Source organism: Merops nubicus, unplaced genomic scaffold, assembly GCF_000691845.1.
Source record: "Merops nubicus isolate BGI_N331 unplaced genomic scaffold, ASM69184v1 scaffold20935, whole genome shotgun sequence".
In the NCBI taxonomy this organism is placed as follows: domain Eukaryota; kingdom Metazoa; phylum Chordata; class Aves; order Coraciiformes; family Meropidae; genus Merops; species Merops nubicus.
In genome coordinates this window covers 1-14,991 of record NW_008607880.1, presented here as the reverse complement: position 1 = coordinate 14,991, position 14,991 = coordinate 1, and the positions used below count along the sequence as shown (strand labels likewise).

Sequence of the window (14,991 nt, the reverse complement as noted above, 5' to 3'; positions counted from 1 at the left end):
CTCAGTGGCAGTTCTGGGAGGCCGAGCACAGCTTGTGGTTGCTGCTGATCCTGGGCTCAGAGGCTGGGCTCTGGAGAGCAGCCTTGTCTCATCCCAGCAGCCTCATGCCTGTGAAGTCATGTGAATCACGGCTGCAGGAGCAGATGAGGCCAAGGGCTTTTTTGCCTTTCTTCTTTTTTTTCTCCCCCCGCTGTCCCTAGCACTGCACCCAGGTTGTTTTTCAGCTGTGATTTTGATAACATGTTTATATCTCAGCTGGAATCTGCCTCTGTCCCTGCAGAGGCTCCCTGGCTCCAGCCTGGGGCAGGTGATGCCTCCTGAGGGGTGCTAAGCCCTCAAAATCACAGAATCATTTTGGTTGGAAGAGACCTTTCATATCATCAGGTCCAACCATTCCCCCAGCACTGCCAGGGCATCACTAAATCATGTCCCTCAGCACCACATCTCCATGGCTTTAAAATCCCTCCAGGGATGGGGGATGCCCCTCGATGTCCTTCTTAGAGTGAGGGGCTCAAACATAAACCCAATATTCAAGGTGCAGCCTCCCCTCTGTACAGGATGGCAGCAGAGACAGCACCTCAGGTGTTGGGACAGAAAAGACCTCATGGTGACATTGGATGTCCAACTGTTTTGACTTCTTTTAAATACCAGCTTTGGGCTTGGCTTGATTCTGCTGCGTTGATGCTTCAGGTCCATCCTTGTGCCCTGTCAGTGCAGGGCTCTCCTCTCCCCCCTTAATGGGCTCCTAACGTTTGGTGGTAGGAGCAAGGCAGATAATTGTTTTCCTTTTCTTATTAATAGATACGAAAGGCCTGCCCAGGGGGCTCACTCTCAGCTCATTTACTGTGCATCTGATGCCAGATGTTGGCTATTTACAATACCAAGGTGATCTCTGATGCTAAAATTATCACAAGCAGACGAGACTTGCTCTTTGGGTTTGTGCTGTAAGGAAGTTTCAGATTTTAATAGAGCTTTTTGCGATCGGATGGTTTTTGCAGTGGAAATTTGAAGGAGTGTTTCCCCTAACACCAGGTCAAAGGGGAAATTCTGACTCTTTTTCAGAAAAATGTGAAAGGAGAGATGGGCAAGAGCTAATCCTTCCTTTGCTCATTTAAATCCAGCGCTGCCTGGATTTCACATCCAATGCTGCCTCTGTTTTAAATCCATCACTCTCTGGATCTGGGGGAAGGGCACGCTGAAAAAAAAAATTGCTTAAAATTTCTTGCTCCTCTCATCTCACCCCTAGGTCAGGTGGCACTCTGCCATCTCTGCTACGCCTCTGACAGCCCCGTCTGTCTCCAGAGAGCAGCGCTGCGCAAGTGCAGGCTGGTAAATCAGCTGCAGGCTCCTTTCTACGCTCTCCGGGGGCCAGATTTCCTCCAGCCTTCAGTCTTCTCAGCCTGAAGGATGTGCCCGTCTCTGCACCGGGGACAGGGGAAGGGCAGAGCCAAGGTGCCGACGCCAGTTTGCAGGGGGCTGGGTGCAAAGGCTACAGGGCTTTGGATGCAACCGCTTTGGTAGCCAGCAGGCACCTTTCCCAGTGCAGAGACACCCACCCGCAGCTGGACCCACCAAGGATGCCTGTAGGCAAGTTGAGCCCTCGGCTGTGCGGTGCTGGCAGGGCGGTGCCCTGTGTCTGTTTCGGGAGGATGGGCAGCTGGCAGCACTGCTGGCTCCAGAGCTCCGTGTGGATTTGCTCTGGCAGCGCCTGGCCGCCGGCAGGAGGCGCAGTGGGGAGGGGAGGGGCGGCGGCAGGGCAGGGGTGCAGTGGGGCTCTGCAGGGGCGAGGGCAGGGGTGCAGTGGGGCTCTGCGGGGGCTCTGCTGGACCCCAGAGCTGGGCAAGGGCCGTGGGACCCCCCCTGTGCCCCGGGGGCATGGGCAGGGCAGGCTGCCAAGGCTGTTTCATAAATAAGTTGCTTCATGAAAGGAACAGAAAGTGCAGGAGGAAGTGACAGCAAAAGCAGCAGACGGAGGGATCTTTGTTTTCTTCTCTTTTTTTCTTTTAACGGCAAATTAACCCTCGGTTTTAATGCTGTCGTGCCTTCAGATCTTGAAATGTGGGCAAATGAGGCTTTCTGCTTTCTGTGCATCATTTGACGAAAATCAAACCTAGCAGTACTGAAGGCCCATTTTATTCATCTTCTGAATGAAAGGATTATTAAAACAGCTCTTTGGCTTGTTCTCCATGCCCTGAACACTTCCATGCGCACATGCCTGCATCCCTCAAGTTGCCCTGACATCACCTTTGACCTTAAAATAATCTTGTAAGTGAAAAATACTGATGGACAATGGTGAACACCACACCCCACTAAAGCTCACGACATTTATGCTGCTGATCTACGGGCAGATTTGGTGGGGAATGGTCTCTAGTGGGTATGTTGAACGCTGTGGAGGAGACACTGGGGGACCTTTGGGGTGCTCAGACTGATTCCTGATTTCTGGCTGGCTTCTCAGCAATGCAATGAGCTGCTGACTCCAGCAGGAGCAGCTTGGGCCAGAGTCTTCTCTTGGCGGTTCTGGTGCATCATGTCTCTGGAACAAATGCATGAGTCTGGGCTCCCAGGATTGCATCCCAGAGCTTCAGCTCTCCTCCAGCTCTTGTCCAGGGTGAGACGGGACGGATGGGCAACGCAGCCGACGGGCTCTGAAATCATCTCCTGAAGCACTTTGCTGAATCAGGGCTGTGGGGGTCCCCTCGGTGGGGTGAGGAGCTGGGCTGGGGGTGATTTAGGAGGTGTGGCATGAGCGGAGCTGTGCAGCTGCCCAGCCCCAGCGAGGTGGCCCTGGCGTGGCCCCAGCTAGCCCCAGCCCCATCCCTTACCCGAGGCGGCTGCTGATGACATTCGGCCTTAACGGCAAACCCCCGTGAGTGGCTGCTCCAGGGCTCTGCAGCCTCTGTTTGAAATGCCTCCCTCCCTTTCTCCCCCATGGCCAGCCCCTTACAAAGAGTATCAGCAAATCTCAAAAAGCAGAGAAGCGCTTTGCTGCGTGCCAGGGTCCCCTGCTGCGGGCTGCAGAGCTCCCCCTGCTCCCCCCGTCTGCTGGTCACCTCGGGCAGGCTCTGTGCAGAGTCCCTGCCTGTCCTTGTCCTCCTTAGCCATTGCTGCTGCTCAGGGCCAGTGGTGTGACCAGGCTCCTTGCATCCTGCTGGCACCTGCAGCCTCGTCACCTTGTTTCAGATGCCACCTAGGAACCTTCATGTCAGCCTCCTGCTCCACGTTGTGTTTAGGCTGGAGTGCTGGACTGCTGCCCGTGCCATTGGCATTTCTGCTAGAGAGGAGCTGGTGCCCAAACCCTCTCCTCTGCTTCATCTCCCCTCCACAGCTCTGAGAGCTCAGGAGTGGCTCAGGTGGGACCTGGTGGACAGGAGGTCCACAGAGGTCCTGCTGTCCCCTTCCCCATGCCAGATGCCCTACAGATGAGGAAGAAAAATAGCACTCCCATAGAGAGAGAGTTTGGCCAGGACATGTACCAGCTCCTTCCCCGAGCGATGCCGGGGGCTGGCTGTGCAGAGGTGGCATGCTGCAGGAGGTGGGTGAGCAGAGCTGCTGTGACAGCTCCTCGCTTCCCAGCTCCTGTCTCCCATGTGCTGTCTCATCTCCCGTCCCCACCACCCTCCCGTCCACCCTCCTGGAGCCCTGTCAGCTCTCAAGGAGGGGGCTCTGTCAGCCTGGGAAGCAAGCACCTCACCCCCTGTGCCCCTGCCGTGGGAGCAGGCTGTGCTCATGATGGTTTGTGTGTCCCTGTCATGGCTGGAGGAGCTGAAATCAGCACTCTGACTAATTAAGAGGGCTGGGAAAAGCAGATGAGGGGATTAAACAAGAAAATTGATGCTGTCGGCTGAGGCAAAGGAGGTGGCATGAAGAGGAGGACGATGGAGACAAGTGCTGATGGGTTTCAGTTAGGGTAGAAAGGTGATTTGGTGTTGAGACCTGCAGCTGCAGGGATGGTCCCTCTGCTGCCACAGGCCTGGGTTGGCTGGGGCTGGGAGGTTTGTGCAGAGAAGAGGGTGCACGGGATGACTTGCAGGGAGAAAGCCACAAGGCACAAGTAGAAACAAGAAATGGCTTGTGGGTGTTGAGCACTTTGGCAAAGGGAGAGGAGCAGTTGGGGGACATCCAGAAGGATGTCACCCACCCTCCGCTTCAGCACACCCAGGTGCTGTTTCTAATGCTGAAGTCCCTTTTTCCTCATTGCATGGATTTCCCTTTGGCTCAGTGTCTCTGCATGTTCTTAGTGAAATGTGCCAGTGCAGTGTGATCCCACCGGCTGGCTCTGTGCAGGACAGGGTGGTGAGCTTGGGAGAGGACAAGGGACAACACCAGAAAGTGCTGTGGGCCACCTTTCTTCCCACCAAATTCTTCCTGCAGCCTGGTCACCCCAGCACAGAGCCAGCCCAGGCAGGGCTATGCTCTTGCTGAATGAGGTTTCTAAAGCCTGGGGTGGGGAACAGAAACAGAGACACCCAGACTGGTGGTTTGAGGGCCAAAAGAGTTTTAATTTTAGCTTTGCCAGTTGCTCTCTTCCTCCCCAGGCAGCTCGCTCGCCTCTGTGGTTTGGATTTCTCCTCTGTGAGTTGGTGATAACAGTACTTGACTTCTCCATGGGTGAACCGGGAGGGTTCACTCACATTTAGGTGCTGATCTGAGGTAGGGAGTGGGGACCAATGGGGGGAAGGGGGCAGCTGCCTACAGCTGAACCATGGACACCTGGCTGAAACTGAACCCAACTCTTTATTTAAAGACAGCGACAATCCTTGGATGTTCTGCCTTGAAAATTGCCCTTGACTCTACTTCCATCTCTGACCTTTCCCTCTTTGTCTCTCATTTTGTAGCCCTGCTCCTGGACATCATGATTGTGGCTGGTCTGCAGAAGTTGGCCAAGAGGAAGGGCCCCTATGACATCAACCCTGGCTTGTTGGACTACCTGACCATGGACACCTACGCGTTTCCAGCGGGGCACGCCAGCCGAGCAGCCATGCTCTCCAAGTTCTTCCTCAACCACTTGGTCTTGGCCATCCCTCTCCGGATCCTGCTGGTCCTCTGGGCCCTCTGCGTGGGCTTTTCCCGTGTCATGATCGGACGGCACCACATCACAGATGTCCTGTCTGGCTTTGTTTTTGGCTACTTACAGTTCAGGCTGGTGGAGTTGATATGGATGTCTTCCAACACGTGTCAGATGTTGATATCCATCTGGTGAACATGGGGGACCTGACATCTTTCAGCTGGAAACTAGAAGATACTTTAAGAGTCTCCCTCCCAGTATTTTCTACATGTTGTTTGTTGGAAGCAGTTGTAACTTCCATGAGTAGTGGCGTTTTTTTAATGTTGCTTCCCCACCTGAAATAAAAAGAAAGTTTCTTGCAATGGATTGAGTTTTAGCCATCAAGGGCCATACCTGTGTTTTGGCCAGATTCTTAAACTGTGTTTGGACAGCAACCTAATTAAGCTTTGCTGGTGAGTGAAACGAGCTACATGTCTGCCTAGTTTGGGTGGTTCACATCAGCACCTTGATATGTCCTTAGGATGGGCAGTGCCTGAGAGCTTCCTGAGAACATGTTCGGCGACTTTTTTGAGGCTAAATGATTTTGGCCACAGTGCTTTTCTTTTTGTAAGCCCAGCAGCTGTGTCTTGTACAGAGACAGGACACTTGCCTGCACTTCATAGATAATAAATAATCATAAAAATCCTGCCCTGTTTGGTTCTTATCATGAGGGAAGGGACAAAAGCCAGTTGAGTGTAGCTTTGAGATATCCATTCCACTAGGAGCAGGTCTTGCAGTCTTGCTGACCCAGGGGGTGCAAAGGATCACTGCAATGGTTTGTGCTGGGTGGGGCAGACCTAGGTGGGTGCTGAGGAGACTGAAGGTGGGATGCTGAAGCTGGCCTTGCAGCTGCTCTTCAAAAGCCTGCTCTCTGAGAGGGTGTGTTGGAATTTGGTCTGGTAGAGGACAAATACCACTTGCCCATTTTCATCCTGGTAGGGAGTGATTGAATTGGCATAGTGCTGGTTCATGGTGATTTTGCAAAGCAGGTCTAGATACACAGCCAAGAGTCTTCTGCCATCTTTTCACAGCCATGATTTTATAATTATGCCGAATGATGCTGTAGATGGGAATTTCCAAGGTAAGTGTCTTACAGTGTTGACTGTTTTCGGGTACACCCAGCAACCTCGGTGAGCTAGGGGCAGGGAGGCAGCACTGCCCCTGTCCCTGCCTTTGCTCAGGTTGTAACCTCATGACCCATTTAAATTCTGAAAGTTTCTGTGTCTCACCCTGTGTGAAATGAGGAGAGCACTCCTGACCTTCCTTGATTGCAAGGCTGAGCTAATGGATATCTGCAACCCAGTCTGAGATTACTGAATATAGAGTTTGATGCCCAGACACGGTGCAGTTGGTTCCCATTATTGACAAGCAACCCCTTCAAAACCTGGCTGATCTTTACCAAGGTGTTGACCATGCTCAGCGTGGTGTCTCTGAAACGGATCATCTCTCATGACTGTCTAATAATCCCATATTTCACACAGAGCTGTCCAGTTCTCTGTGGTTTCTCTGTCTTTAGAAGAGAGTTTGATACTTGCCAGTGATGACACTCCCAGACTCAGCACCTTCTCTGGTTGGGTGAATCCTGCAGTGTAAAGAGATCCTATCATCCCTGTCCTCCTGTTTACCCCAGTGAGCAAAATGCACCTGGCTTGCAAGGCCAGGGAGCAACCAGCTGGAGCTTGTGCTCTCATCTATCCCAGCATGTTGGGGAGCCTCTTCCTACAGGGGCTGCTGGTGAGGAGAAGACATTCAGATAATGACTGTTGCAAGCTGCTGACATTTGTTGCTCTTTGATAATTAATATGAAAAAAAAGCTAAACAGAAAATCTATCTCTGGCACACATCTCCAGCTGGGATGTCAGCTCTGAGGCTGGAGCAGGAGCGTGGTGGGAGAGCTACCATGGCCTTTAGAGAGGAGGCTCCAGCGGAGCTCCCTGGGGGAGGGCTCTGTGAGGGTCCCTCGGGAAGGGCTGTCACAAAGCATGCTCTGGGTCTTGCTGGCGATCCCGGCAGGCAGCAGCAGGCAGAGCAGCAGGGGGTGCTGCTGGGGATAGGAGCAGAGATGTGCTACTGTGCCTGGCCTCTGCCAGGGCTTTTCTTTGCCAGCCGCCTTCTCCTGCAAAGATTTACGTGATGAAGTGAGCTACGGCGCGTTCTCTTTCCTCCAGGCATCATTACACTTGGCAGAGTTCATCCTCAGCCCTAGGAAGGACGGGGGCATGTTACTGCAGCTCTGATGGTGGGTGTATGCACCTCTGTGTAGCTGGAGATGGTGGGTACCTGCAGAGGCAGGGAGCAGGGGAAGGCTTTGCCCAGATTGCTTTGTGGGAAGCTCACACTTTGTAGCTCTAGGTTTTATTGAACCTTTGCAAATAGGCTGAATGCATCTCCAGACATGTCTCTGAGTCTAGGCCTCCTTGCACTTGCATTGTCTTCTCCTGGTACATGTTGGGTGGCTTTGGAGGAGCTGCTCTTGGTCTTTGCTGGTGTAATCAGGAGAGCATGGCCTGGAGAAGCCAATGTGGTTGATAACATCAGCTGAACCAGTCTCATCCCAGCACGTGGCTGCAAAGAGAGGCCTGAGGTCAGGGAGAGGTGAGTTGTGGATGAGCTGGGGTTTGCAGGATGGGGCTCACTCCTTCATAGGGCTCTCCAGGGAGCTTTCCACCTTGGCACCCCCACAGCCTGCACCCCTTCACTCCCCCAGTGCTTCAGTGCACCAGTGCTCACTGCAGGAGGGTTCAGGGAGAGCCTGCACACGTTGAGTGTGGATTTGGGCACAGAGGCACCAGGAAGGGCCTGGCAGAGCCTTGCCTTGGCCACACTCAGGCAGGTGAGCGACGAGCACCACACAGCACCCCTCATCCCTCTTGCCCAGCCCCTGCCATCCTGAGGGCACCCCTCAGGCACAGCCAGCGTGGCTGCTGCAGAACCCAGCTTCTGCCTCTACAGCAACAGCCAGGATGGCGAGTACCAGAGCAGGGCCCTGCCTGTCCCCTCGCCCACCAAGCAGCTCAGGCTGTGGCTGGGTCAGCTGTCACCTCCCGGGGGCCTGGCTGCCCTGGGGACACAGCCGTGGTGACAGGACAGCCCAGCTCTCCCACTGACAGGGTACAGTCTGCAGGCACCGTCCCCAGCTTTCAGCCCAAACAACAGCACCTTGGGCTGTGCCAGGGGCTGGGAGGCAGCGTGGGGAGGGACTCACTCCCCTCTGCTGCACTCAGACATCCAGGGCCACATCCTGAGCATTTTGGCTGAGAAGCAAGGAGGGCACAGCAGGACAAGGGAACGGGCAGTCTCCTTGGGCTTCCTTGGGCATCCATGCAGATGGATCCTTCAAGATTGCCCAGGAATGTGTTTTCCCTGAACCTTCAAGGCTCAGCAGGAGGCTCAGGGAGGAGCTCTCTTTCCCAAGGCTGGACACCATCCCCATGATTGGGGCATCTTCTGTCTTTCAGTTCATCTAACAGATGAATTGAGGAAATGGCCCAGAGGAGGCAAGTGCAGCTCATGGGTTCAGGGGCTGCTGCCACCAGTGCTGCATGTGCGATGGAGCTGAGAGAGCCCCAGGCTGCCAGGGCCATGATTTCATTTGTGATTCTACCCTGCACAGTGAAAGGCCCCTCCTCCCCTCGCCCTAATGCTGATTATGCTCTGCAGCAAAAAGAGATTTAAATTTATTTTAAAAAAAAAATAAAAGGTGCCAGGGCAAGTAGCAAATCTGGATTATGTCTTTGGGCATATGTGGGAATCACAGCTGGGGTGTTTATTTCCCCCCTCTCCCCATCCTAAGCTGGTGTTTTATTCCAGCAAGCTGTTTTGGGTGTTTGTGCTGAAATGAAGGTGGGACAAATCCTGCATCAGCACTGTGCTGCTCCCCCTGCCATGGGGCTGCTGGGGGGGCCCTGTCTGCTGTCCCCCAGGAAGGGGATGACTCAGGCCCCATGTCCCCCCGGGATGAGGCAGGAGGGAAGTGCAGGCACGGCTGGCACCCAGAGGTCAGGTTGGCAAATTTGAGGACTTGGGGGAATTAAGAAGGCTGTTACATGAGATTTTCCTGCAATAGCACAGGTTTGGCTCTAGTTCGCCCTGTGCTGGGTTCTCTTGGGCAAACACACTCCTTTTATTCACTTGGGGTGTTTCTGGTGGGGGTGAAAGGACCCTAAGGGTTTAACTGGCTCCCAGCAGCTCGATGCAGCAGCCCCAGCTCCCAGCACAGCCCCAGCACTGCTCCCTGCAGCCCCAAGCCATGCAGGACAGCCCCAGCAGCCACGAACTCCCTTCTGAGGCTCAAAGGCTTCTCCTCAGCTAGGGAGAATCATCTGACTGATTTTCAGTGAAGTTTTTTGTATTAAACTGATAATTAACTATGTCATTTCCAGGCTATGAGTTTCACATATTGGGCAAAGCCTAAAGAAGCAGGATGGTTCCTCCCTCTCACACAGATGTGCTGGGGAGGGTGCTGCTGGGGTGAGGGGTGCTGCGGATGGGAGGTGCATGAACACAGCCAATGGCTTTTTACAGGTGTTTGGTCATCTGAAAGAGAGATGTGGCCAGTTCCTGCCTTGGCACAGCAGGCTCCAGGCCAGGGCACGGACACATCAGCTGCAGGATGGGAGCAGGTGACCCAAGAGGGGGTTTTCTCCAGTGTTGACCTAAGAGGCCTTCCCTGCTTAGGTCTGAACACAGCACTTGGTTTGAGGTGATGCTGTGGGCTCTGTCCCCAGGCAGGCAGGGATGGAGCTGCTTCATTCTCCACCTCGCTGGGACTTGGAGGCAGCAAAGATCTCCGTGCTTGTTCCCCAGGACACAAGAGTCAAAGCGGATTAAGGGTCCCTCGGCTGATCACATTTATTTCATTATTTGAATGAAATCCCTTGTAAATACCCTCCCCCTCCCCGCTTTTTTTTTCTTTTTATAAAAATAGAAGGCAGGGAAACGTTGGAGATTTAGGAAAAGTTAATCACAGAAGTCGCTCGAAAGCCGTTAACCTCTCACTGCCCGGGCGAGGCGGAGCAGTGCCAGAACCTGGCTGCCCTGGGGAGATGCTGGAGGGCCTGGGGGGGTCACTGGTTTCCCCTGTCCCCCCCAAGCAGATTTTCCCCCAGAAAATCCCTGGTTCTTAGCAGGGGAGGCCTCTCCGGCTGGGTGCTATTACAGCCGCTTTGTTCAGGGCTCGGCCGTGATGCACCGCTAATTGCGGTGTTGGAATAAATTGGCTCAAGCGCCCGGGGGCAAACGCTGCTGGCGCCGGCTCCCCAGGCTCGGGGCCACGGGAAATGCGGTTCCTCTGAGCCTCTCCAGAGTGATGGGGACCTGGGCATCGCACAGAGATCTCTCTGAGTTTTTTCTAACAAATTTCAAAGAGGTGGAGCTGGTTTCTGCTTCCCAGAGAGTGCCCTGTCCTTGCAGAGTGCCCTGTCCTTGCAGAGTCCCCATCCCTGTGAGAACCACGGGACCTTCGCCGACTTTCTCACTTCTCCCAGGACCAGCAGCCTTGTGCAAGATCATCGATGCTGGAAAGCCAGATCTGCAGAGATTAATTAAAGTAAGAGCAATGGGCAGAGAAGCTGAAAGCGACAATGACGAATGTTCATGAAACTCTTGCCCAGGGAGTGAAGTGCTCTGGGCGTTCCGTGATGTTTGACCCCAGCCAAGGAGCTGTGCAAGAGTTAAACACGCTCAATGCGGCGGCGATTAAGGACTCGGCCTCTGACATCTGGATGCAGGTCCCCTGGGAAGAGCTGTGATGCACCCAGAGCTGATGCCCGCTGGGATTTGTACCTTGGAGTGGCCCGTGCTGGTTTGTCATGGTTTGCTTCTCCTGGCTGCGAGGGAGGAGTGGGCTGGGTGGGTTTATTTGCTTTAAAACCTAAACCTAAAATTGTGTACTAATAGCACAGCTTTTGTGTCCAGGCCAAGCCAGGGGTTATATAAAACACAGATTAATGGGAATCAGCAAAAGAGAGGAGCACATGGAGGGCTGTGGTGAGGATGTCTTGGGAGGGAGGCAGGAGGGAGCTGGCAGATCCAGAGGGGAGAGATGGCTGAGCGGATTCCGCGCACTTCCTGGCAGGATTTGCTCCCTTATTGTTCTGCAGTCCCCGATTCAGGACATTTCCTGAGCCAGCGCTGCTGCACTGTGGGGTCTTTTGTCCCTGGGTGATCAAGAAAGCAGAAAGGGGGTCTGCTAATTTGACTGGAAATGTAGGATTTTTTTGTTTGTTTGTTTTGGGGGTTTTGTTGCCGTTTTTTTGTTTTGTAGTTTGGGTTTTTTTTTTTAAGATACACATTATTTCTGTGCCTGCAAATAAACAAACACAGCACAGGCCGGAGGAAGATAAAGTAACAAGCAGGCACCCAAAGGAAAGTCATGTTTTCCACTTCTTTGTAGATGAAACCCCCCAGCATGGCTTGTTTCCCCTCTCCCATCCCCCAACGCAAGGTGATACCTGGGCTGAGAAAGGCTGGGGATTGTCAGAAACTCCTTCCCACTCTTTGCTCCTCTGTGATGGGTGGGAGATCAGTGCTGGTTTCTAGAGACCCCACACACAACCTAGAATAGCAGTGCCCCACTTTTGGGCAGAAAAGGTCACTCTTGCAGACTCCTCAGCCCAGAAAGATTCAAAATGTGCTGAAGAGGCAGCAGGGACACTAAAACCCTCTTTGCAGCCCTTCGGGGCAGCGCAGGAGAGACGAGCAAGAGAGGGAAAGCAACAGGTTTTTGGGCACCTGCCTCCGATGGTGACCTCCCCTGGGGGAAGATGTCTCCCACCCCGGGAGGAAGGCACGGCTGGATTCCAGCCATCAATCATATCCCGCCGGGAAGGACTTCTATGGGCTGTGGGATTCCTGGTGGGGTTACGGTTTTTTTTCAAAGCCTCCTGCAATAACAGCAACCGTTGCTCAGCTTCCTTTCTAGATAACCTTCTTCCTGCTGCCCAACATGCTTATCTGCTGCAGACAGACTGGCAAGATGAACCGGAAAGCTGATACCTTATCTCTCTCCCTCAAGGAGCTTATTTAAGTGTTGGAATGTGTTGCGATGGCAAATGATTGTTAAAATCCAAGTGAGGTACGTGGACCTAAGGACAGGTCCTGCTGGGAGGGATCACCTAGTCAAAAAGGAGACTTGTTCCTGTCTTTTATCTACTAAAAGACCCATCGCCTAAAACATAAAGTGTTTAAAACCAAAAGGCATAGAGTGGATTTCTCACTAATCTGTGGGTTAATGCTGCAGGCCGGTCCCAGCTCTGTGAGGTTCACTGTGTCCCTTCGATATGGTTTTATCTGTCTCAGTTCACTCGCTGTGGGTTGGCCCTGCAAGGGGTGCAGGGAGGGTTAACAGTCAGCCCGTGGTATTGTGTGGCAGGTATTCCTCACTCGCCCTTTAATCTGGACCGGTGTGGGAAGCAATAAGATGCTAACAGATCCATAAAGGTAAATAGGATTTCAGAGCTGTTGGGCTAATTGAAATAAACGGGGCTCAGCTGCTCAGACAGCCTGATACAACAGAATGAGACCTCTCGGGGGACACCGAAGTCAAGCAGAGCTTCAGCACTTCACTTATTTCAGCCACTGCAAGTGGCAGCTACAGCAATAGCAATTGCAGACACGGGGGGTTGAGTGCTGTGACAGCAGAGGGGCCAGGGAAAAATGGCCTGGATGGGGTGATGTCTGTAACAGCTGCTGAGGAGGGTGAGACAGGCTTATTTTGGTTCTGTCCTGGGTGCAAAAATAGACAGCAGTGCTGGGTGCCAGCCTGGATGGGGCAGGCTGCCAGCAAAAGCAGGGGTGCTCCCCCTCCCCGTAGGCACCCAGTGAGTAGGGTGGGGGAGAGGAGAGGGGGGCCAGGCAAAACCACATGTGAGCAACCCCACACCAGGGGATTGTGTGGGCCTAAAGAACTCTGGGTGTGAGCGTCTGGATCCCAGCACACAGACCAACAAGTGATGGGTGCTCCTGTGTGTGTGAGGGGTCCCTGCACCTCCGAGGGCCAAGCTCTTGGGAATGGCTCTTGCCATTCAGCTGCTCTTGCAGGGTAGTTGCTAGAGAAACTGTACATTGGCCATGCACGCTGCTACCATGGGCTGCTGCATCTGAAAGTTAATCTGTTCCACATCACCAGCTGCTTTTCCATAGAGATGCATAAGGAATCGCCATCCCAGAGCAGACCTCAGCCTCTCTGTGTGGCAGTGCACAGGGCTTCCAGGGAACTGCAGGTGATCCTGTGGCACCCAGGATGGGACAAGGTGCTTTCTGGGAGATCTGATCCAGTCCCACCCTAGCTAGAGCTGACCCATCCCCTGAGGCTTTGCATCCCTCCCAAAACTCTTAAAATTAGATGCTGTGATGTGCCTGTTTACAAGTACCTCCAAATTATCTTTGATCTTACAAGATCCTTGGCTCCATCTCTTTAGCTAGCAACAGGACACCAACTCTAGTCACAGCCTTTTTGGGGGCTGCAGAGAGGACCCTGCAGGGAAGCAGAACTGACAGTGAAGCCTGTGGGACTAATTTTTCTCGCCACAATGTGGTTTCCTTGTGCTGCTGGGGAATGGAGCTGGTGTAGCTGCTACATCCTGACAGAGTTGGTCAGTGCTGTGTGCTCTGCCCCAGCCCTCCTTGCTCAATTCCTTTAGGGCAGCTCTCATATTTGGGGATGTCACAGCTCCAGGCCTCGCCATGCATCCCTGCTGGGCACAGTGACCACCAGGATGGGGCTGGGCTGCCCTGCGAGGCCCAAGGCTGCAGCCCCCATCCAGCTTAGCAGTTGTCCCTGTCAATGCAAAAAGTAGGAACAGGGGGGATCCATCTGAGCTGCTCGGCGTCTGTGTCTTGTGATCCTGAAACCCAAGAGCCCCCCCTGACTCAGCAGGTTATTAATAACCCCCTGGCTGTGCTCCCACTGCAGTGCCTGCCAGCCCTGGCATCGCCTGTCTCTCCTCTGCAGTGAGGTGAGACGAGATGCACACCTCAGGCAAGGTCAGGGACTCCTTCCTGACAGCCCTCTCATGCCACCACCATCCACAGGGCTTGGCAGAAGTGGTGTGAGGCTTATGGTGGGGCCTGGAGAGACCTCCACACCTTCTGCCAGCACAGGAGAAGCTCCTGGAGCTACTGAAATTAGCCTCATCACAGGCTTGTCCCAGGTCATCTGTTTTCTTGTACCTGAATCCAGCCCTGGACCAGGCCCCAGGCCAGGTTGAGTTGGGCTTCCTGGACCATAGCATCAGTACTGCCACCTGCAGCTTCCTTCCCCTTCTCTCTTCCTTCCCTCCTGCTCTTGTTCTTCCTTCTTTCTGCACAGAATCCCATGTGCTGCAGCTGTCCCTCCTGGGAACCCACTCTGCAACATCTTGACAGGAAGGTGGAGGCTTTCACTCTTGCCACCATAAATCACTTGGTACTGGTAGTGCCCTTCAGCTTCTCCATCTCCCCCCAAGAAGGCCATGTCTTCTCCAGCCCTGCAGTTCATGGGCAGAGCTGGGGCTCTGCTGAGCCCTGGGGAAGTTCCCAGAGCCCTGCCAGCTCCATCTGTGGTTATTCTCTTCCCAGCCTCCTTCCTCTCCCTTCTCCCTTGGCCCTTCTCTTACTCTCCTACTGAACCCAATGTACAGATTCGTCCTTGCCTTTGATGGGGACCAGAGCTGGGGAAGGGGGCAGTAAAGCCTTCCCCACTTGCACCCTGAGCTGTCCCTTGGCTCTTGCTTTGCATCTACCCTTGGCTCTGCTTTGCATTCCATGACAAGGCACTTGTGCTCCCCATCACTGGTGGGGCTGCTTCCATCCTGCCATGGGATGGAAACATGGGGCCAGGTGGATAGAAAAGGGAACTTCTCTGCAACATGGATTTATTTTTGACGCCTTGGCCGCTGGGCACCAAGGCACACGAGGGAGACCCGAGCAGAGCCGGCTCCGCCCCAGCACAGCCCCAGCACAGCCCC

At 53.8% G+C, this 14,991-nt stretch overlaps 1 protein-coding gene across 1 annotated transcript in view; it reads left to right on the top strand.

Annotated features, from left to right (window-relative positions):
* Positions 1 to 5,690, top strand: part of PPAPDC3 (phosphatidic acid phosphatase type 2 domain containing 3) — a 13,928-nt gene extending 8,238 nt beyond the window's left edge. The window contains exon 2 of the mRNA XM_008940118.1: positions 4,836 to 5,690. Within this exon, the coding sequence (XP_008938366.1) occupies positions 4,836 to 5,200 (365 nt within the window). The 3' untranslated portion in view covers positions 5,201 to 5,690. The remainder of the gene's footprint in view (positions 1 to 4,835) is intronic.
* The last annotated feature ends 9,301 nt before the right edge of the window (positions 5,691 to 14,991 follow it).